This window comes from Vespa crabro, chromosome 10 (assembly GCF_910589235.1).
Source record: "Vespa crabro chromosome 10, iyVesCrab1.2, whole genome shotgun sequence".
Classification (NCBI taxonomy): domain Eukaryota; kingdom Metazoa; phylum Arthropoda; class Insecta; order Hymenoptera; family Vespidae; genus Vespa; species Vespa crabro.
This window is the reverse complement of record NC_060964.1, coordinates 8,399,524-8,423,206: the sequence shown is the minus strand read 5'-3', so window position 1 is coordinate 8,423,206 and position 23,683 is coordinate 8,399,524. Positions and strand designations below refer to the sequence as shown.

Genomic DNA, 23,683 nt, shown 5'->3' with positions numbered 1-23,683 from the left:
TACTCGTCTGTACGTTATTTCACGATACCTTAACGATGTGACGCGACACGACATTATTTCAACGGATTTTCGTAAAGCGACGTACTTGAAAATCCTTTAAAAGTATATACAGTACGATAACAGTCGTATTTCTTAACATCGTTAAAAGCATCGTGTTCTACCGTCTTTATGTCATTATGTTAGTATCGACATCGAACAACGATTAACAACAAACTAGGTTCTATACACGGGTAAAGAAAGAGGGAAAAAATTCGTCGTTACACGATTGCTTCGGGGATTAACGTGGCACGTATACAAAATTATGAATACATTCTATTCGTTTTTAAGGTGCTTTTACATGAATTATCTCTACGCGTACGTATATAAATAAAAAATAAATGAATAAAATGAAAAAAGCAATGATTTGACATCGTCAACGTGATTATGAAGAAACTCCATGTCCGATTGAAATTCAATTTAACGATATGTAATCGTTATGCAGAATTATTTATCGTTACCAATTCAAATTGATGTTTATCCAATATATCGAGATGGTAATGCGCATAGATTAATCGTAAAAGCAGCTTTAGGATAAACAAACTTTTCCGACAAGGGCTCGAGGAATTACACAAAACAAACATGGTCGCGTTGAGAGGTTTCGGGGAGAGTGCCGAGACAAGAAACTCAATTATTAAGTTATACGCAAACAGCTCGCTTCGCAGGAAAGATACCCAAAGGTGCATTTGACGGAAAGAAACAACGGTCGCCAAGTACTCGCAATCTCTCTTGATCATTTATTTTAATATTTTTTTTTTCTTTCCTTTCTTTTTTTTTTCCAAATCTTCAACTTTCGACGTTAAATTCGATGGATTATCTTGAAAACATAAATAAATTGGTAAGTATTATTAGAGAGTGTTTGAATCTTTGGAAAGATTGCGAGAATAAGACATAGGCGTACCTATGAATTTTTTTTTGGTTTTTTTAATTGGCATTGCATTGAGTGCTTGAAAGAACGAACGAACGAACGAACGAACGAACGAACGGACGAACTTATGATTTTGAAGGGAAGTGTCAATGATGATAGAAGGTTGTAATCATTGAGGTTGTTTTGGTACATTATGCCACTCTAGTGTACTACAAATAGAAAGAGATAGAAAGAAAATAGAGAGAGAGAAAAAGAGTGTGAGAGAGATAGATAAATAGATAGATAGATAGATAGACAGAGAGAAAGAGAGAGAGGAAGAGAGAGAGAGAGAGAGAGTAAGAAATATAGAAAGATAGAGAGAGGTATGGTAAGTCTCAGAGGACCTTTTATTTTTTTAGCAATTTGGGGCCTGGCAATCCTACCTTGAAAAGTTGTACGCCTATGACGGCGAACACGAACTGCAGGAGGCTGGTGACGAGGACTATGTTTCCGATAGTCTTTACCGCTACGATGACGCATTGTACTACGTGCTGGGTTCAACATTAATCATAATATAGATTTGCCCTACACGAGAGAGATTACGCGTGGTCGGCACACATTTATATATAATTTTTTTTTCTTTTTTTTTCTTTTTCTTTTTTTTTCTTTTTTTTTTTCTTTCATCACGTCGCACGAGAAAGTTTTGCAAGAGGTAGACGAGTCTCGCGTTACACACACATATGTATGTGCACGCGTGTGTATTTATTTGTTATCTCTCCTCATATAGAGGATTTTTAATATCTCCGCAAAGAGATTCTCATGCAAGGCGTAAAGACGACAGCCTCGAGATTTCGCTCGTTTCAGTTGATTCGCCGTCCGATCCGTTTCTTTCGATTCTAGCACGTTCTCGCTTCGTGGATCTTCGTCGTCGATCGTTCATTTAGGAAGGAAATGCGCGTAGAGATCACGGATATTAGATATCCATCGGTTGCGTTTAAACCAATGTAAATACTCTTTACACGTTATTACTTGTATCTACTTGATCGCGACGCGTTTGCGTCTATCATAGATAATTACGACGAGTCAGAAGTAATCGTCGCTATAATCGTTAAGAGAAATCGCCCTACCTTTAATCCCTTGGCACGGTTGATGGCGCGCAACGGTCTGAGAACGCGCAACACCCTGAGTATCTTCACCACCGATATAGCGCCAGAACTGAAAAAGAAGAAGAGGACGAAGAAGAAGAAGAAGTAGAAGGAGGAGGAGGAGGAGGAGGAGGAGGAGGAGGAGGAGGAGGAGGAGGAGGAGGAGGAGGAGGTAAGCCCGGAGAGGGGTAGTAGCAAGTACGGAACGCTATAAAATTCTTTAGCATCTTATTTACCTCCAGACTATAGAAACGAGGGATACGCAGACGACAAGAAGGTCGAGTAGATTGAAGGCCGATCGGCAGAAAGCACCGTCGTGAATAACAAATCCGTAGGATATCATCTTCAGGCAGATCTCGATCGTGAAAACGCTAGTAAAGAAATAATCGAAGTAATTCAGGATCTGAAAGATATGAAAAGAGCTTACGAGTGACACATTTTTCATCTTCGTCTCTTTGACATTTCCAAAAAAGTCAACTTTGTTAACGAGCGATTACTCGTTAAGCTTTTCTACCTGATTTCTGTATGAAGAAGAACTTAATGGATCCTCGGCAGCCAACATGGCCGACGATATCATGATGCAGGCTAAGATCACATTACCGAAGTAGCTGTGATTACAAAGCCAATGACAAAATACTCGAAATCTAAAAATTCAAAGTGTCGCGTTACATCAAACGCAAAGGAAAGTTATTCGATCGATTTAAGATATCATCTGATTGCATTTACCTGTTGTTTTGAGAAAAAATAAAAAAGGAGGAACCCGGCGGGATGGGTTGCTTTTTCGTAGCCGTGTTGTACTCGGACATTCTTCGTGGCCTGGCCGATACTTCTTGTCCTTCTTCTAACGATAAGATAAACGTTGAAAAATTTGAGAATGCATAAAGAATCGTTTCACCGGTACTCCATTACTTAGGATATTTGGTCATTTTTCTAACGTAACAGGTCAACGTGAAATATTAGAGACCTTTCGATTCGAACGCTGTTTAAAAGTATAAGGTATATAAGGGTGATGGAACGATTCGACGTCCGGTACGAAGGATAAACGATTTTGGTTCGACATACGCACAAAAAAAAAAAAAAAGAAAAAAGAGAGAAAAAACAACAATTCACGCAATCAATTTACCATGTATCTCGTTCTGCTCGGCCTCTTCCTCCTCCGCTTCCTCGTCCGATATTTCGATATTTAAACGAACTTTGTGCGTGTTCCCGTCGTCGCTCTTCTCCGATCTAAAATCGTTCGGTTATATGCAATATGTAATAGATCGCGTGATTGAAATTACAAGGAAGGATCGAGCGAAGGGCGTATCTACATCAAATGGCGAAATTGACAGGAACATTTCGTCGCGACAACGTGTCGCGATAACTTAACGATAGGAAACTATCTAACCAGTAATATTATACGGGGCTTACGTTTCAGTGTCCAAAGCAGCCTCGTAATCCTCCATTGTCTCATTAGGATCGTGCTCCATATCCGTAGCACCACCCTCGTCTTCGCCGCCAGTTTCTCCGCCATCTCCAGCTTCACCACTGATCTCGTCTCTCGCCGGCGACCCACTGTGAGATTTGTTCTTCTCCGCCTATCAAAACGAATCATCCTTTTCTCCTTTAGACCTTTCGTCGCATCGTTTTTTTTTTTTTTTTTTTTTTTTTTTTCTTTTATTATACTCCAAAACGTTCGACACTAATCCGATGTTTGTTAATTGCTTAATTCGTTAGAAGCGTAACTTTTTTTTTTCTTTATCTTTCTTTTTCTTTTTTTTCTTTTTTTTTTTTGTAACGAGATCATGTAAATGAAAGATGCCGTTGCAATAATGTAAGTAGATCAAGGGCTTTTCTTTCTCTTCGTACGTTCGTTAAAAACGTTCGCCGGCAAAAGAATTATTTATTCGTACGTATCGCTCTTCGTCAAAAACTTATATAGCATTCTTTAAATAAATTTTACTTTCCCCTGACGCGAAATGCTATATTATTTCGTGTCGAATGAAATTTAACATTTTAATCGCTCAGCGTGGCGCTCAGCGTGAAAATTTTTTATATTTTTGGAAAACGTTGAAAAAATGATTCTTATAAATCAAAAATATTTTCATTTAGTCTTTGTCGCGAAGAGCTTAAGCACACTTGACTATCTATATATAGTATCACGGGACGGAGAGCGGTGCGTGCACGTAACAGTTCCGTGCTAACGTCGAATAAGGTGGATGCAAAAGATTCATAGCGAGCGTTAAAAGTCCGCTCAAGCGGCTTCGAATATCATCGACGCGAGATACTTGCAAGTGTGTCAGAGCTTCATAAATGGCTATAAAAGCGATCAGTTGCCGCTCCAATTTTTTTCTATGCACTGCCACCAGAACACATTATCGCCATCGCTGACACACAAACGTTTTACATCTAATAGTAACGTCGATACAGGAGGCTACTCGCAGCGGATGATACAATGATAATAATAATAACAAAAAAGAGATATCTTTTCTCAATATTAAAATAGATTCATTTAGAAATTACACTTACCTCCTCTTCGGCCTCCTTCTCAATGGCCGTTAACGATTCCGCATCTGCGAGATTGTCAACCGCGATGGCCAAGAAGACGTTCAGGAGGATATCTGCGTTGCTTCGTTCGTTAAGGATTTAACGCTCTATTATCGGAGAGAATAATCGTTTCGAGATTCTTTTATTATTAAAATTGTCTCTCTCTCTCTCTCTCTCTCTCTGTCTGTCTGTTTGTCTGCGTGTCTGCTCGTTGAAGGTCGTAAAAATAATAGCTAACGATAGCCAGCTAGAGGAAGGAAAAAAGGATACAGTTACCGCATATGAAGAGAACAATGAAGTAAGTGCAGGCTATAACGCCGGGACTAGAAACGCCCCCGTAAGCTCGAATTCCAACGTACATTACCGCATTCCAGTCCTCACCGGTTAATATCTGTGAAAATGAAGGAGCCAGAAAAGGTGATAACCTTCCGCTAACGAAGATAATTAGAACGAGTATTAGTTTCGTTCCAGGAGCTTTGTTAAGTTGTAAATAGAAGAACGGAAAGGGACGCGGTAGTAGTTATGGTAAAAAAAAAAAAAAAAAGTGCGTGACTCTTAAACTTTCCACTTAGAATTAATTTCGATTAAAATCGTGCTCGTGCGTAAGAACAATTACGTTCCAGTGGTCACGTTTTCTCTTCCTTTCGCGATATATTTTTTCTCTTACCTGAAAGACGGTGAGTAAGCTTTGCCAAAAACTATCAAAATTGTGCCTTGGTTTGTCCTGGAGATCGGCGAAATTAAACTTTCCACCGAAAACCTGTAAGGTAATTAAGTTTAGAAAAAATAATGTGGAAAGAGGGAGAATATTAGAAACGTACCTGCATTCCTAAGAGTGCAAAAATTACGATGAAGAGGAAGAGCAAAAGTAAGAGAGAGGCGATCGATTGAATCGAATTCAACAAAGAAGCCACCAAGTTGGAGAGCGATCTCCAATATCTACAAAAGAATTCAATTTGATCTCTTTGATTTCTCGCTGCGAATGACCGATTTAAATAATTCGTCGGAGTAGCAACGAAAGGGTGGCAACGAAATGATCAGACGGTACTTACTTTGTTACTTTGAATACTCTCAATAGTCTGACGCAACGGAGCACGGAAACTCCGAGAGGCGGCATTACGTTCGTGTTCGTAAGGATCATCTCGGTTATCGAGCCGATCACGACGAAACAATCGAAACGATTGAACAAAGAGACGAAGTAACCCTAGGAGAAGCGTGTACGAGATATAAATGTCTATATTATATAGCGCTAGCTAAAAGAATATTTTACCTGAAACCCTAAACTGTACATCTTCAGTATCATCTCCATGGAGAAGAGAGCGATGAAAAACATATTGGTGATCTCTGTAATTGAGAAACACAGCAAAAAAAAAACAGAGAGAAAAGGAAAGAGAGAGAGAGAGAGAGAGAGAGAGAGAGAGAGAGAGAGAAAATACAACGTAAAGGAGTATATTTTTTTAAGCGAGGACTCTCCTCGCGCGTTCGGTTTTACCTTGAAAATCGTCCAACCAATGCGGTTGATTGTAATGCTCGGTCGCGAGAACTACGGTGTTTAAAAAAACGAGCACTATGATGAGCCAATAAAAGGCCTGCGATTTCACGGCTTTTCTACAGGCTCGTCGCAATCGTCGATTCACCCTGCAAATTCATCAAGGACGATTCGTTTCATTTCTTTTCCTTGTTTTTTCCTTTCTAGTTGCTCTCGATTCTTTTTCGTGAAATTTCAAGAAACACGCACGATAAAGGAAAACTCATCGGAACTGTACCTGTCTAAATCTCTCTTCTTTCTCTTCCAAACGGGTTCCTGTTGGATCCCTTCCTCGTCGCCCTCCAATTGATCCGTGCTCTCCATTTCGTTTTGTTGTTTCGCTAGAAACATGAGTCGACTTGCGAATGATCCGATGAAGAAAAAATCGCACGAGGTAACCTTTAAGTAATATAATCGCACTCACACTTTCCATCTTGTGCTTTGGGCTCGTCGGCTTCCGGCTCGATATCCTCGGCTTGCGTTATCCAATCGAGATATCCTCTGAGATCGTCCTCGATTTGCTGTTTCTCCCTGAGCTTGTGAAAGTCACCCCGAGCCTTTGCCTTCTCTCTTTCCTTTGAGAACTCACTGCATCCGAAGTAAATGCATAGACGGATAGCGCCGTGATTAGAGGCATTTGAAACGAACGTAATTGGGCCATCCGTGTAAACGAACACGCAAATATATCCACGTCGAAGTATTATCAAAAAGAAACCTAACAAGCTCACTGGATCATTTTCGAATTATCATTAGTAATTGGATGATATGACGAATTTATAAGAAAAACTCGTTCTCGCGTATATCCGGACTTGAGCGACGAATAAAACGTAAAAAGAGAGGGAAAATAAACGCTTATCGTCGATATCGTTTTCACGCATCGATCGGCTCGTTTGCTTTGCCGATATGCAACGAAGTGTGTCGATACCTAAAGAAAGAGATATTTATATCTCATCCCCAGTCGAGGATTACAAAACTCCCTTAGGACGGATACAGACGAGCGCATACCTAAGAGATACCTACGCAGCCTATAAAACCTACAAAAGATGGAATCAAACTCTTCGTTTAATGAATTCAATGTCGCATCGTATTCGACACTACGTGCGTATAGATCTATACTATTAAATCAACCTATTGTTAATTAAATAATTTAACTGCCGAGAACCAAGCACGCTTAATATCTTCTGCGAATATAAAAACACGAAACTTGGTATCGATATGGAACACGAAAAACACAGAATACCCAGGTTTTCCGTTCTATGCATTGAAAATTATGAAGCGGAGAGGAACAAAGAATAAAAAAGAGAAAAAGGAAAAAAAACGAAGAAGACAACGCAAAAATAAAAGTTCATCGATAATGAATTGTACAGTTTCGTAAACAATGGTAGACGACGAGTGGCACTTTGAAAATATTATAAACTCCGAGGTAGATTTGAAATTCAACCTACGACCACGCGTAAAAATACAATCGGCTTAATTTCTCTTCTATTATTTACAAAGTCGTATCTACTTTTGAAGTCGTATCTACAAATCGAAATTCTTTCGTGTAACACTTACCCAGACAACACACCGAGAATTAGATTCATCACGAAGAAGGCTCCAAGTATAACCATGGAAATAAAATAAATCCATTGCCAAGAACTTCCCATCGCATCTTCTATCTGCGAAAAAAGACGTGAAAAGAGAAAGAGAGGGGCAGAGAGGGCCGGGGGTAGAAAGGAGAGAGAACGAATAGCACTCTCTTTCGCGAAGGACCCGTTTCAATATCCAAGTTAAAAACTTACGTTGTAAAGTACTTCGGTCCAACCCTCTAGGGTGATGCATTGAAAGACTGTGAGCATGGCCAAACCAAAATTATCGAAGTTCGTGATGCCATCGTTCGGACCTTCCCAAAATTGATTGCTGCAGTAGAAATCGGGTCCGAGGGTACTGCACTGAAAACCCATAGGACCACAGGGAACGGGATCGCTCATTAGTTCATCTGTGAAATAAAAAACAAATTATCAAATACGGTTAGACAATTTTCTGTAAAATTGTTAAAGTTTCTATGCTATTCTAGCATCACTTTCGATCGATATCATATCTCAAAAATAGGTCTCGTCCGGGCAATCGAACATTGCGAATTTCTTTCTTCTCTCTTTCCTAGGCAAAAATACTCGCTCGAAAATCATAGTTAAAATGTGAATGTGTTGGATGTTTTTCTCTCTCTCTCTCTCTCTCTCTCTCTCTCTCTCTCTCTCTCTTTCTCCCTATCCATCCATCTCTCCTTTCGACCATTAGCTAGACGATCGATCGTCCAGTACGAGCCCGAACTCGCGATAAAATGATTTGGCATGAACAACAGTTCTATTTCATCTCCTATATCCACGGCTTTCTATGTAACGCCTCCTTGAAGTATTCCACGTAGAAATATATCGTCAGCGACAGATCTGTCGCACGCATATGGCTTTCTCATAAAGCAACTGTTTACCGAGAAGAAAAGATCTGACGCGCGTAAGCACGAGCCACGGTTCTACCGCTAAGAATAATTAGACGGCGACTTGGTTTTGCTATTGGCTGAATCATATCTAAAATAGTGTCGCCTCGAAAACTGTGTTTCGAGGTTAAACCGGGAGTTTCCTTGGGAAGCAATATTTTTTCCATTTGTTTCATCGAACACATTCGTGAGAGTTTCTCCAAAAGTTTTTACTCCCGGCGCACTTGCGGATAATTTCATTTCCGTCTCTCCGTTAGCTCGAAAAAAAAACGTAAGCTCCAACGAACGTAGGCAACTCTCGCGACGGTCTTTTTTCTTCTTTTTCTTTTTTTTTTTTTCTTTCTTTCTCTATTTCACTCATCCAATCCTATTTCCTCGCTATTCAAAGATACCAAAGTCATTACCAGTCACGTTGTGTCTACACGTCTTGTGCATCTTCCCGGAAAAGAGCTCGAGGCCGATGATAGCGTAGATGATGATGACGAAGAGAACCAACAAGGCAATGTGCAAAAGCGGTATCATCGCTCTTAAAATGGAGTTTAGGACCACCTGAAGACCTGTTGATATCGTATATAGGACATTAAACGTTACGTACTTTAATCGTCTTCAATATATTATATACAACTTAATATATCTATGTATGCATGCACGTTTATTCGCCAACGTGTATTTCTCTCTCGAAATGGATTCTTACTTGGTACACCGGAAACCAGCCTGAGAGGTCGTAACACTCGAAAAGCCCTCAACGCCTTAACGTCGAATCCTTCTTTCATAAGCATCGCCAATACCGTGCTCATCATTCTACGAACAATAAAGTATGAAAATGTTTTACAATTTGACGATGTCGTAAAACCTTATCGATCAAAATATAAACGTGTTTCTTCGGAACAGGAGTTATTAAGACGGAGCCGATGTCGATGCACGATCCATCGGAAAATCACGGTGATCTTGGAACTCGACGATTTGTAAAATCGAATATAAACGTTTTCCATGATGTCAATGCGTTCTCAACGATATTTTTATCGTTACGAGCCTCTTAGATTTCATCTTTTACGACGTCATGAAAACTTTCCTCCTCATCCTAACCCCCCTGACCCCCCCCCCCTCGCCCACGGAGATGACTGCAATCCGTCCTCGATGCTCCTCCACCGATTCTTCCAATCGCGCAAATCGCGTTAATTCGATCGAGCGCGGATTACCTATTAATATCGCGCGTAAATAATATCGCTCCAATAGGATAATTCCTTTTTCAAACTCATCGATCATTATTAATCGAAGCAAGAAACGCAAAGACGCTTCGAATCGTTAGAATATCGTATTGTACGATTCTAAGCATCCAGCGAACGAGAACCTATGTCTACTTTTTACGTATCTTTTCAAGTCGGTTAAACCGCGACATGAAGGATAAACCGTCGTGCGCAACCTATCGATCGTTATCCAATGGTTGACCAATTAGATTAGAATCAATAATAGAATCAGCTATTTCATTTCGTCGGTTCAATTCGAATCCGTATAAACGTTGACCGACCAACCGACGACGGAAGCTATCCGGATTATTTGCAATAATTATCGTCAATTTCGAACGTTCGTTATGGCGCGACGATGAAGCTTTTTAAGGTCTTTAATCGAATGAAAATGATATAAAAACTCACCCTATGACGACTATCGTAAAGTCCAGCACGTTCCAGCCGTTGCGCAGATAAGCGCCCGGATGGGCGACGAATCCGTAGGCTATGATCTTCATTATGCACTCGGCCGTAAAAATGACGAGAAATACGTATTCTATCTTTTCCTGAAATTCAAATGATATCGTTCGGTCTGAAAATTTTTTTCTTTCTTTATCGAGTAAACGTCGATAATCAAGATCGATTTTAATTTCGTAAAAACGGAAGAGGATGGTCGTCGGCAAAATCGATTCATCCGTACGTTATCGTACGTACGAATCGCGTGTGACGTGTATTGATAACAGGAACACACGTCACGTTACTCGCGAGGGTGTAAACATCCGTACGGCCTACGCTTTCCAAGTATCAAGCTTTGTCGTTTTTACCCGAGGAATATAAAAGGATATCGATTTTTCGATGAGAAGAAAGCGTTCTTAAACGTTAATCGCGTTTTCAAACGTTCCTGCCCATTAATAGGTATATAACAGCGCGTGTGATATTTTTAATCTTTCGCATAGATACGCGCTTTTATAGCCGGCCGTAAAAAAGAAGAACTTGTTTTAGTCGGTGAGCCGAGCTAATTAAGAGTAACAGGTATCTGAGCGAAAGAAGGGAAAATTGCATTCTTAAAAGGCAGAATGCACCACCGTCTCTGACAGCTCGGGCACAATGCGCATCTTGCGAGTTATATACACCGCGTACATATGTATCTATCTAGATGGATGTGCGAAATATAATGGATGCGACAGACGAGCGTCTATTAGCGTTGTGGAAGAGGATTTGTTCTGAAACGTCGAGCCGCTCGACCGTCCTTTGAACAATTACGCGACGCGACCGACGTCTCGCGCAATTTCTTTTTTCTTCTCTTTGTCTTTTCTTTGCTCCCTGCCCTTCCCCCCCCCCCCACTCTACCCTCCCTTACCCTTTCCAAAAGTTTCTCCCGTCGAACGCTAAACGCCGAAAGAATAATCCGCCTTTTCGATGTGCCCCACGGGAAAAAAAAGATAAGAAATATCGTTTTTCTTTTGTCATCGCTCCGTAGACGCGTATTGTGCTTTCCAATTACAGTGCGGTAGGATGCACGCCGATGCCGACAAGATTGAACAATTATTGAACTTTCAGCTCGAACGACTTTCGTGCCACGAACCCTGCCCTCTTGTAATCGATAACGCGCTACGTTGAAACGGTTCGACGAACGGAATTATCGTCGTCGTCGATTATACAATAGCTATACAGATCTTGATTATTCTTCTTTTCGGCTTTTTTCTTGTTCTCCTCTTTTTTCCCCTTCACCCTTTTCTTTCCTTTCTCTACACCTCGTAGATCCCCGTATCTATCTCGTTTCTCCCGAGCGATCTTTATCACGATCGTAAAGGATCCGTTGAAGGAGTACCGACTAATTCGTCTTTACGACGAGTACTTACCAAATACTGGTTGGTCTGATTAGAATCACCGAATGGATACGGCGTGTAGAAGGCCAAGGCGATGCAATTTGCAAATATCGTCATTAAGATGAGCCATTCGAAGGGTCTGCGAGTAAAAGATTCTGATTAAGGAAAACGACGGTCACTTATCTTAATGAAGATTTTCTCCCATTAGTAGCTTCCCAGCGGGAGGTTTTAGAAACCAAGGAATTCTTTTATTGACCCTCGCGTAGGGAACAGAGAATTTTGTGCTAGCTTATTTCTTTCATTCTTTTTTTTTGGTCACCTCGCCAAGGAAAATTCTATCTTACCGTAGCTTACATATATACATGTATACCGACGCGAGGGAATATCTTAAAAGCATTCTCATAAAATTCTCAGACGGAGCATCGTGGAAATGCGGTCAGGCATTTCTCCACTATAGGTATCCATCCACTACAGGAGCCATCTTCATGGCTCGTAGCCCCTTTTGAACGAAATTCATGGTCATACCATTTCGCACCCACGCGCCATTGGACTCATTGCTTTCGCAAATGTCCGCCAGTAATGCGTCCTCTCAATGTCTTTTAATCATATTCTACGACAACACGAGAGTATTGTTTCTTCAACGATGTAATAACTAAACTAATCGATCTAAAAGAACGATCGTATATGGGCGTACCGGAAGACTAATCGTTCTTTCGAAAAGATAACTTTTCTTACGTCGAACTGGACGACGTGAAAAAAAAAAGCGTTCTTTTTCTATTCGTCGATCAAAAACGTCGAACGACCATAAGATCAAAGGATACTTCCATTCGACGACGCCGATGCAGAGCTTTCTTATGGGATTTTGGAGGGGCAGGCAAAAGAGAGCCCTGATAGGCCTGTCGGGTGGCGGTTTGCCAGCACGGCGGGCGGGCCTCTTGGTCGCGGCCTTGGGAGCAGCACCGGCCGGAGCGCCGGTAGAAGGACCAGTGGGACCGGCAGGGCCCGTCTGTGAACGGGCCTGATGAGGATCGACGACGGCCGATAGTCCGATCTGCTGGTGCTGCCCGGTGACGGGGGGGGTCGCGGTCGAGGGGGTCGCGGCCATCGGCTGGGAGCCCGGCAGCCCTGACGGAGCCAACGCCGAGCCCCCATCCCCCCCCGCGCTCATCGGTCGGTAGTGTCGAGCTCCGTGCTGCTTCTCCAGCCGAGATCGCTCCTTCTTCTTCTTCTTCTTCTCCTCCTCCTCCTGCTCCTGCTGCTACTGCTTCGACTACCCTCCTCGAGATACTGTCTTACCACCACGGCGGACTCAATGGCGCACCAACAGCTCACCCAGCACGCCGGCATGCTACGGCACTGGGCTCCTACGAACTTTCCTCCCTGACCTGCAACATATTTTTCTTTTTTTCCTTCTTTTCGAGTGAGCGACTATTTATTATTAATCCTTGCAAACAGAGAAAGAAAGGTATGTAGATCTCGAGTCCACTCCGGATCCACCACATCTTGTCTTTCTTATAGTCTACATATATATACATACATATATATATATATATGTGTATATATATATATATATATATATATATATATTCATGCAAAGTGGTCCCTCGCGTACCACTCTAATTCGATCCAATCAACAGGTCACACAACACACTCCGTGTGTCCTACCTGCTTGAAACGAGTGGAACTTGTTAAGAGAGGGAGGGAGAGAGAGAGAGAGAGAGAGAAATTCAGCACGTGCCAAGAGATCGTGCCCGATGCGAATAAAATATTATATTTCGAATTAACCGATTCGCTCGTCTATGTGTCCACGTACGCGCGCGGATCTTTCAGGAGAAAGTTCGTTTTGTAAAACCACACAAGGACAAATTTCACCGAAGAGTGTATGTTATCAAGGTACAAATTTCCGCGGGATATCAGGACTTGGGGAAAAAAATGATGGCTCAAGGCGAGGGCATAAAAAATGGGATGCATACGTTTAGATATTGGAAATTGCGTTAGATTTGCGGTAGGTCGAGTCTATCGCTCGCTCGAATATGGAGTGATACGAGGAAGAAGAGAAAGAAGAAAAAATAAGGGAAATATCGAGGCCGCTAAAGGGTCAAACGACGCAATTACCCCTTTGAGAGCTGCAAGAGCGCGAACTGAGCGAGCAAACGTAGCCGCAGCGAGTACAAGGCAATCTAACAGCTACGGAAGGCGGAGAAAGGTTCTCGAAGCTACACGTGACTCCTGGTATTAATCGAGACGCGGATGACCTTTTGATCGTTGCACCGCCATAGCCGTAAAAGAAGAATAATCTCTACTATTGGAGGATAAATATAAACCAGTCCATTCGAATTGGCGAACATCGAGTACGTAACATCGTAGAAAATATTGAAACTAAAAAGTTGCGTGAGCTTCGATAGAAAACACGTGAACGTTGTTGTTACGTGCGTGTCACCAAGCCTGGAAATGATACCGAGCGGAAAGTCCGATACGGTTGATTTGATTCTTTCGAGTGAAATATCCTTTGCGTAGGCCTGGGTCAAGCTCTTCGCGATCTTTATCATTTATTTCTCTTGGATAGACAGACGGGAGCGTTGCTGCTCACCCGATAGAAATTTATTTAACAAGGAAAAGGGTTGCGTTTCTTTGACGAGTAAAGTTAGCCTCGCTCGCTCTATTTTCAAAGAACAATAGCGCACGTCTCTTTCATGCCAGCTTTCCCAGAACCGTTTTCTATCCCAGATTCCTTCTCCCCTTTTCTTCAACTCTGCTCTTCCTCTTTTTTCCTTTGTTTTATTCGATTCGCCGAATGACTATTTTATCGGAAAATTATATAAAAGGACAGGCTTCGTTAAGGATAATCGTGAAAAATGGATTTTCCTTTCTCAACGCGTTTTTCGACGCGTCGCGTCGAAATAAGGATTCCTAGTCGACGATCAGGAAAAAAGCATTGCCGTCTATGTAGACTATTTTTCATGGCTGTTGGATCAATGAGAAGAGCATCGATCATCGATCATAGACTTTTGCATCCGATTTGAGGAGGATGTGGCACAACAAGAGCAGCGTCGGCCCTCGCCGAATCCGGGAGCTTGGGATTTATAGCCGTACCGTGTGCTATATTTAGTCAGCCCAAACTACTAGAATGCTCTACCTGCGAGCAAGCTTTTCGTACGTACGAGCTTGTGTCGTGATGCGTGAACTTGGAATCGAACGACAATGCGCTCTACGTGTCCGTTTGCGTTTATTTCTATATGAGCGTCGTTCGCTCATTCAACGCAATCGGCCGGTTTTCCAAACTCGTTGATTGTTGTTACATAGGATCGGCGCGATTCACTGACGCACTTACGGAAAACGTTTCTGAATCAGAATGATAAAATAGAAAGTGACGGCCGGTACGCGTTTGAACAAATTTATAGAGATAGTCACGCGACTCGTCAATGAATCAATGCGCTTTTGTCGAAATTTCACTGTTGTGAATAATAAATGAAGTATATTCGATTTTTCTTCGATATCGGTGCAAGGAAAACTTTTCGAATGCGCGATTCATGAGGAAAATAAATTCCTCATGATGCAATGCAAATAAATTCGCTTTTAATGAGGAAAAACATTTGTCCTTTCGCTTAAGTTTCGTATCTGCGAAAGAGAAAGAGCCTTTCGTACCGTTCGACATTGCACCGTCCATTTTCTAATCATTTTTTATTCGAACAACAATCGTCCTGGTCGATTAAAAGATACAAATGCAAAAAGCGTAGAATGGCGATCATCAAAACTCCAAGTTATTGGAAGGTTTTAATTGGATCGCATGATAAAGGAAAAATCACAAGGGAAGTATGGAAGAACAAAAAAAAAAAAAGAAAAAGAAAAAAAAGAACGAAAAGAAAAAGAAAAAGAAAAAAAAGAACGAAAAGAAAAAGAAAATTCAAAAGGATAGTCTTGTGCTTGACTGACAACGGCGTCTATGTCGATGAATAGATACAAAGACGTGGCCACTGTTGTAAGATACATGCCGAGTGGTGCTAACGAGTTATATTTAGTTCGGCACTTTGCTTTCGAGCAAAGGCCGGACTCCCTGGTCCGGTTACCTGCTGCTCGTTCTTCGAGCACTCGAAGCGATCGAAGAACGAGTCTCCCTCGTATAAACCCGACGTATCTACGCCTAGGCAAACCTAATATTACCTATAACGACGAGCCAGGGCCTAAACGATAATAATCCATTTCGAGCCATTAACTTTGTTAAGGCTAATAAATAGAAATCGAACTGACGATTAAGAGCATACTACGCGATTGGTATTTCAGTTATCCAGAATCCCTGTCAAATCTGTGATTGGTTCGCGCAAGAATTTCTGGTATCGACCGATGGCGGTTTACCGTTAATTACGTCTTTCAAGCCTGATAATCTCGTTGATATCGATCCTAAATCGAAATAGAGTTAGACGATAAAAATCGAATTGCGAGCAACCTTGAAATTCTTCGACTCCCACTCCGAAATTCGTATCTCGTGAATGACACAAGGACGTATGCCGTTTTAAATATGACTTTCTATTTTCGCTACGCTCCTTTTTCCATCTTCTCGCGACATCACATCTCGTCGCACGTCTCGTCGTATATTTACACGAAAATATGCGACATCTTTGAAAACCAAACCACACACGATACACTCGATTCCTTCTTTTTTCCCTTCAACTCATTTTCGCCTCCTTTGAAAGAATCTTTATTCGAGCGTAAACTCAGGACTTTTAATTTTATCGTTCGTTAACCCGCCTTTTGGAACTTTTCCTCGAGATATATAGTGTTTATTCCTTGGCCGTAACTACAGATACAATATTCTGACGTTACTTCTTAACTTCTCTAAGGAATCGTTCCTGAAATATGCAGTCACTCGACCTGGAGAGCCTCTTTTCCAACTCCTTTGCGAAGATGAGTTTCGAACTGAACGGTGGAACTATTTGAAAATCGAAATGCGCTTTATATCCACGTGAAATCTTGATTTATTTCGATTGCAAGGCAGAAGGTTATAAGAAAGAAAGAAACAAAAAAAATAGAGAGAAAAAAAAAGAATTGAATAAAAAAAGAAAATGGAAACAAAAGAAAAGACACGAAAGGAAAAGGAGAAATCTATTTTCTCGTTGTCCTAATACTTGACGATATTTCTTCGTCTCTCGAGAAAAATTGGACGAAAAATTGTCAAACTCGCGGACGAATTTACATCGCATATATTGATCCGCTGTTTGCTCTACCGCGAAACTCGTCGATTCCGGAGACCAAGGATGATTTATAAAGAAGGGAAGAAACGCCATTTGTAAGGTATTTATTGTAATATCGTAAAGGCGTTTGAATTCGTCGTAAGAACGCGTGCTATTTTGCATTTTCTTCGACGTCGGCAAAATTTGAAAAGAACTCCTTTAAACACGATATTTTCGAAATCGAGTTACTCTCGATCGTTCGATTAGACGTCATAGACATAAATAAAAGTCCATGCGAGACGTAACCCTTTGTGCTTGCTTTTGAAATATTCGTCTTTCTCCTCGCTTATAGGCAAACATTCAAAGCCATCCCAAACGCGATAACAAAATGTTATTTCAATTTGTATTCCGTGCGATTACGCGTATGTGCACGCTTTACGATTAAAAAATCGAAATTGTACGCTCTCGAGATCGTTTGAAAAGCACACTTTGTTCGAATCCGTTCCACTTATTATTATTAATGAGAGCGAGAACGAGTACCTAGCTGCATCGCACTTTATCAATAGAAATGACAGAGCGCGAGGGATATATCGAATATACTCGAGCGTTCGTATACCTAAGGAAGGAGAAGGAAGAAATGAAACGGATAGATAGAGATGGAGGGAAAGAGAGAGAGAGAGAGAGAGAGCGGGTATAAGGAGGTGAAAAAAAAAGATGTAAAAATATTTCAAATCCTGGGTCACGAAGACTAATCGAGACCTTTGCAATACTGCAGAATGAGCGTTTTGCTCGTTGAAGAGACACTTGAAGGCGCACGCTTTCATTGTCTCCTATCGTTACGAGTGGAAGATGACCTTAAAAGTTAAAACGATGATGACGATACAATGACAAGGACAATGATCACACTCTTTCCAGATCGAGGAAGACTGACAAAAAAAAAGTTTCAACTCCTTTGACGTTGAATCGTGAGAGTGATTTTAACGATAGCGCGAGTCAAAGAAATTATCGATTCTTTCGAATACGACGGGGACATGTAAATATCTTTTCATTCTCTAAACGAGCCGAGGAGAAGGAGGGAGCGAGGCTTTCTCGAGGATCTGTGTAGTGAAACAAACACCCTCGAAATATCGGTCGTAAAAAAAAGTCAAACAGGGGAAAAGGAGAAACGGTATGAATAAATACGCAAAACTATTAAAGTAAAGGTCGTAAAGATAAATCGCGTCACCTTACGCGTTAGTATATATACATATTACATTGTACAACGTACATGGAGGATTTTACTTCGACTCGATATAAAGACTAGGCACGATGACCTATTTGTGGCCGATGAGATGCGATTGAAAAATCCCCAAAGTATTTGCGTACATGGATAATGTCGTAGATTCGTAGATACACATGTGTGTGTGTGTGTGTGTGTGTGTAGATACATATAGGTGAAAAGTAAAGAAGGGTCTCCGGCTTTTTTCTCCTCCACTTCCGACAGGGATTCGGATAAATTGGCGAAAAACGTCAGCCGCATTATCCGAGTTACGAGTACCGTTGCTCGGCTCTCCGTCACCCCATCGAACATCCCCTAACTTTCTCTTCTATTCTGTTTGTTTCTGTCTTTCGTCTTCTTTTCCGATCTCTTTCTTTCTTCGCTAATCCTTCGACTTTCTTTTCTTTTCTTCCCTCGTGACTCTCAAACAATCTCTCCGTTACCAATGGAGGATGATTCTTCGACCTTTTCGCCTTCCAACCCCTTCTACCCCTCCCATCTACTTTATTTCATCTACCTTATTCCACCATTATCCCTCGGCTTGGAAACGATAACACAGCGCTTGTGGTAGAAAAACCGGTTCACCCTTTTACGAAGCTTCGGAGCTTTTCGAAAGGCCAAACGAAAAGCACAATACCGCTTGGCTCAATCGTTTAACTATTTTAAATCTACCAAGTAGTTATACTTTGGGGAGAGCCACGTGGGACATGTGTGCGAGAATTGTCTGATCTTCTCTCTCTCTCTCTCTCTCTCTCTCTCTCTCTTTTCCTCCCTTTATCCCACACCGCCCTAGTAAGGGCGGTTGTCAACCCTCTCTAACCATCGCGGTCGACCTACTTTCGTACGAGTATCTCGAACGATAAGAAAGCAACTTTCGTCATTCTGCCGCTACGAACGTCGCTGATATCGTAAAGGTCAATTCGTTCGGCGCCTTTTCTCGATTTCCCTTCTTCTTTTTTTTCCCTCTTCTTCTTCTTCTACTTCTTTCACAAATACGACGCACATCACGGTGAGACGATGCAGTAGCGGAGAAAAGGGGAGGCATTTATTCGACAAGTTTTCCAATATATTCGGAAAGCGAGAGTCCAATGGAAAGTTTCGAAAACCGGCTTAGTAGAACGAGACGATGGCAAATTATTATCGGCTCGATCATTTTTGTCTTCTGATAGAGATAGAACGAAAGAAAGAGGGAAAGAGAAAGAACCTGCCTTTCGACTACCGTAGATCGATATCTTTACGATGAAATCTCGAAAGGCTCACGGAAACAGGCTGTCATGGAACCAAAGGAAATGCTATTTCCTTGGTGTTAAAACAGCAAAGCAGATACTCGAGAACGAGTATTGGTATTCGAGGCATTCTGAGATCGGAATATGGACGTTAAATCGATGACAACGTCGGACGGATTCTAATAAACAATAAAGCGATGAGACAGACCGTTAGAATTCTTTCTCTTTTTTTTTTTTTTTGTCTTCTCTATTTTTCTTCCTTCTACTTCTGCTAATAATTCAATAAAGAAGAAACCAAAGTATTGCTTCGTTTTCATGGAAAATGCACCGGCGGAAAGAGGATTTTCTGTAGCAAACGTTGAAAGATTTATCAATCTTTTCAATTTGGGATAAAGATATTCCTCCACGAAGGAAGCGTAGTCCTCGAAAGTGAATCAAAGAAAGAGACATTACGAATCGAGACTACGAATTTAAACGTACTTAAGATAGGATTAAATAAATTACATCGGAAAAAGCGATACGATAATGGGAGGAGTCTTATCGTTTTCCTCTCCTTGTTTCTTTTTTCCTTTTCTTTTTCTTTTTTTTTCTCTATACCTTTCTGAGGCGAGAGAATGCGAGAAAAAAAAAGAGACTTTTATAGAATGCAACGTCGACGAATCGTTTTTTCTTTACTAGCAAACAATTTTCTTTATGAACGTACACCTATCTCTCTATATCTTACGTATATAAATTCAACTTATTCGAAAGAAACAATGGAGATGTATTTCTATGCGAATGTATGCGAGGATAACGTAGGAATAAAAATGATAGAGATAAGAATACTTTTTCCGGAGGAGGATATGGAAAAAGTACGTATGCACTTATGAGAAGACCGGATGTGGAACACCAAGCGAACGGTTAATCCAAAAAACTTTTATTTAGAAAAGATCGTCCGGAAGAAAGGAAAAGATGAAGAAAGAGGGAGCAAAAAGAAAACATAAGAAAGCTCCAACGTTTCTCGCGAAGTTTTCCTTTAGTCCCTAAACCGTTTTAACTCGACTTTTGGTTAAAAGTATCGCTCCTTTCAGCCGATGAATAGTTGCACATTCGCCGCTACTTTTTACGGGATTCTTAACATCAAGAGAAACGATAAATTTTCATTACCTTTTAAAAAGTATTAGTCCCTCGTCCAACCTGAAGCTACAAAACTGACTTTGTTACAAAAGCGCGTATTGACTTACTCTTCGACCTACTCTATCATTTCAAAACTTGACAACGACTCGGAGAAACGATTATCTCGAACGCGGATGTAGAATTCAGTCTAGCGTGTCTCGACTTGTATTGGTTCTACTGCCTGAAAGCTTTCCTCCGATGGCAGTCCCACATATCCATTTTTTTTTCGCAGCTCGAATCGAAACTCGATGCATTGTTTCGCGATGTACCGACTTTTTCCATTATATTCTTGCCGTTTCTTTCTTTTTTTTTCCTCTTTTGTTTCTTTCTTCTCTACATTCGTTTAAAGCTCCCCCCCCCCCTACACACACACACACTATATACGATATATGTATATAGAATAGATTATAGGTAGAGATATTTAACAAAACACAGTATCAGGTTGAGAAACGTCGAGGAATAGCAACGAGTTCTTGCAATTTGGCTTTGCCTTTCTCAAAAGTCACGGCAGTAGAGCGATCCAACGAGGAATCCTATTTGCAAGAGAGCAACGAGAGTTCGCTGGCGCCATGTCTATTATTTTGCTCGAATTCGAGGTCAGCACATTATTTCGCTTTTATCAGAGGCGTGAGAGCTGGCCTGTAACGCCGTAAATCGCATCGTCTCTCATCGAAATCTTCGGCCAAAACGAACGAACGAAGGTATTTAAGTGAATTACAGATTTACGGGATATTTATCGTACAACATTGTACGATATGCGTATGATTCGCATCTTGATTTTGCATGCCGATACTAATATATATTGATTTTAGTCAATTGGTATGATTGACGTTGAAATTACCGAACAGTAAACGAACGTTTTAAACATGTATCGCATTTCGAGCGAATCGTTTGACGAACGAATATTCATTTAGAATATTGGATTAATTGGAGAGATTTTTATATTTAATTAACTAGGATTGCTTTCTAACTGGGACACCTTTTGAAAATATACTTTCGAAACAACCGATAAACGTTATAATCACTTAACTCGAGACCTGTATAAAATAACATGAAATATTTGAAGAGACAACATTTGTATAAACGTGTATGATATAGGTATGTGTTTCTCATCAGCCCCATTGTAACATAACGTTCTGCTACGCTGCAAGATCGAAAATGAAGCCCGAACCCCCGAGGGATGAAATGTCAAAGAGCGCACTTATAAATACACCGAAATCGTGCGCTTATTTATAATACCCTCGAACGAAAGTCAAGAGAATCGATCTATCCTTCCGATCGTCGGCGTGTATATACGAAAAGGAATGAGGCGCGCATAAGATATCGCGATTTTTCATAGATAACGGGGCTCTCCCGGTTTTGCATCTATACATAAATATCTACGTATACAGTACATACCGCGTGTACAAGGGCTAAAGCCGAGAGAGCAAGGATGCACGTTAATTCAACGTGTTTTGTACGATAAAAGATATTGATCGGTAAGTTTCCATCCATGAGGCAGGAGGAGGAGGAGGAGGAGGAGGAGGAGGAGGAGGAGGAGGAGAAGGAGGAGGTGGAGGGAGATGAGTCGAAGTCGGTCGTACGGAGCGCTTGGACATAAAAATCTCTTCTTGCACGGCAATAAGTTTCCTCGGAGTTTGCTCGACGTTCTACTAGCCGATAGAACGACTTTTCGTTTCTTCGAGGTTACCTCGATGACGATAAGAAAAAACGACACCATTTTAAGGCAAATCAAAGTCGATTTGCAACGTGTATCTCCCTCTCTCTCTAGTCTATCCGATCACCGGTCGTTTTACTTCGCACGACTAGTTTCGTCGATATCGAATATCATTAGCCTGAATATCGCGCAAACACGCTCGACCGAACCTAAGCTTTTGTTTCTTGAACGTATGAAGGAGGTAGAAATGGCTCGGATAATGCATATGTGCGAGGGGAAGAGAGAGAAACGAGCAGTTTTTTCGTTGGATCTAACCAAGTGCCAAGCACGGCTGAAAATATTGTATTATTGTGGATTCGACGGGTGGCCAAAGGGAAAGAAATAGGCTGGTTTTTACGAAGCGAACAGTTGCCAGTATCGACCTAAAATTAGCTAGCTATCGCCAGAGTCGACTAGAATGATTTAACGAAATTCGATCAAAAGTTACATTTTCTTTTATTTCTAAAAGAATAGAGAAAGTAATACGTACGAACGTCGTCGGCATCAACGTTTCACGACGTCGAGAGAGGACTTTTGTTAAAGTTCATCGCACGTATTACCCGGTAAATCCCGCGCATTCCGTCCCGCAAATCCTTCGTTCTTGGCAAAGCTGTTGGATGAACGAATACGTTAAGCGACTTTTCGGAGCGGTCGAAAGCCTTACGATGAAATACGGACCAAAGCAGCCTCCTACATAGTTTATCTTTTTACGTTTTTTCTCTCTCTCTCGCACACATATCTATTTATCCGTTCTTTTCTCGATACATACTCTCTCTCTCTCTCTCTCTCTCTCTCTGTCGAAACCCGTTGGCTTTTCTACGAGCTCCCGTATATTTATTTTATCGCGATCCACATTCGCATACGCACGAATAGGAAGAAGCAACGAAGGAAGAAAAAGACGTTCGTTAAATTTATCGTAGAACGTGCACGAGAAGAAAGCCGAACGGGAAGGTAAAGTTGCCAGAAGAGTAACACAGAGTTCGGTTTGGGCCTCGGTATTCATCTTCTTGGGCCGTACGAGGACGGAATTAGGTCGAACACCCACCCTCCGAATCCCTTGTTTCCGTCGAGCTCTTCGCGTTATCTGTTTTATCGCGTTGCACGTGCTCGAATCAATAATTTCGGTCGAGAATCCGTAACGAAGAATAAAATTTTGGATAAAGGCACGCCTTTAATGTCTCACGCATGCAAAAGGAATACGTAGCTGATAAAAAAAAAAAAAAAGAAAAAAAAACAAAAAATGCGGTGTTTGCTTTGTATCACCAAATGTAATCTCCGTATTAACTCTTTGTCGAGCGACTAGATTAATCTGATCGAACGGTAGATACAAATTTGCTTTCATATATTTATAATGAATATTACCAAAATAATCTGCGTACATAAACATTTTACATAAACGATCCCCATCCTACATCCGCGATGCAATAAATAATCATATTTTCCTTTCTCTCTCACTCTCTCTCTCTCTCTCTATTTCTCACCGTCTAAAATTTTGTCTCGAAAGCATTGCACCGTTTACTGGGTCGCGTTTTGCGCGTCGAGTATAGTAAAATGACGTACGTACTATATA

At 41.2% G+C, this 23,683-nt stretch overlaps 1 protein-coding gene across 10 annotated transcripts in view; it reads right to left on the bottom strand.

Annotated features, from left to right (window-relative positions):
* The window catches only part of LOC124427754 (muscle calcium channel subunit alpha-1), a 48,890-nt gene that overhangs the window by 20,945 nt on the left and 4,262 nt on the right, over nucleotides 1-23,683 (bottom strand). For 7 of the 10 annotated variants that reach the window (XR_006943016.1, XR_006943015.1, XM_046971067.1 and 4 more), the window contains exons 2-24: nucleotides 12,432-12,995; nucleotides 11,644-11,749; nucleotides 10,208-10,347; nucleotides 9,250-9,356; nucleotides 8,960-9,112; nucleotides 7,864-8,060; nucleotides 7,637-7,740; nucleotides 6,507-6,670; nucleotides 6,321-6,423; nucleotides 6,047-6,192; nucleotides 5,825-5,898; nucleotides 5,607-5,758; nucleotides 5,376-5,493; nucleotides 5,222-5,314; nucleotides 4,825-4,945; nucleotides 4,537-4,628; nucleotides 3,439-3,605; nucleotides 3,152-3,255; nucleotides 2,755-2,869; nucleotides 2,543-2,672; nucleotides 2,265-2,431; nucleotides 2,011-2,098; nucleotides 1,327-1,434 (exon numbers count right to left, since the gene is read on the bottom strand). Coding sequence is in view for 8 of the 10 variants with exons in the window: in XM_046971067.1 (XP_046827023.1) it covers nucleotides 1,327-1,434; nucleotides 2,011-2,098; nucleotides 2,265-2,431; nucleotides 2,543-2,672; nucleotides 2,755-2,869; nucleotides 3,152-3,255; nucleotides 3,439-3,605; nucleotides 4,537-4,628; nucleotides 4,825-4,945; nucleotides 5,222-5,314; nucleotides 5,376-5,493; nucleotides 5,607-5,758; nucleotides 5,825-5,898; nucleotides 6,047-6,192; nucleotides 6,321-6,423; nucleotides 6,507-6,670; nucleotides 7,637-7,740; nucleotides 7,864-8,060; nucleotides 8,960-9,112; nucleotides 9,250-9,356; nucleotides 10,208-10,347; nucleotides 11,644-11,749; nucleotides 12,432-12,778 (3,096 nt within the window). In the remaining 2 variants the exon portion in view is untranslated. The remainder of the gene's footprint in view (nucleotides 1-1,326; nucleotides 1,435-2,010; nucleotides 2,099-2,264; nucleotides 2,432-2,542; nucleotides 2,673-2,754; nucleotides 2,870-3,151; nucleotides 3,256-3,438; nucleotides 3,606-4,536; nucleotides 4,629-4,824; nucleotides 4,946-5,221; nucleotides 5,315-5,375; nucleotides 5,494-5,606; nucleotides 5,759-5,824; nucleotides 5,899-6,046; nucleotides 6,193-6,320; nucleotides 6,424-6,506; nucleotides 6,671-7,636; nucleotides 7,741-7,863; nucleotides 8,061-8,959; nucleotides 9,113-9,249; nucleotides 9,357-10,207; nucleotides 10,348-11,643; nucleotides 11,750-12,431; nucleotides 12,996-23,683) is intronic. The other 3 variants (XM_046971063.1, XM_046971065.1, XM_046971062.1) reach the window with 3 other exon arrangements.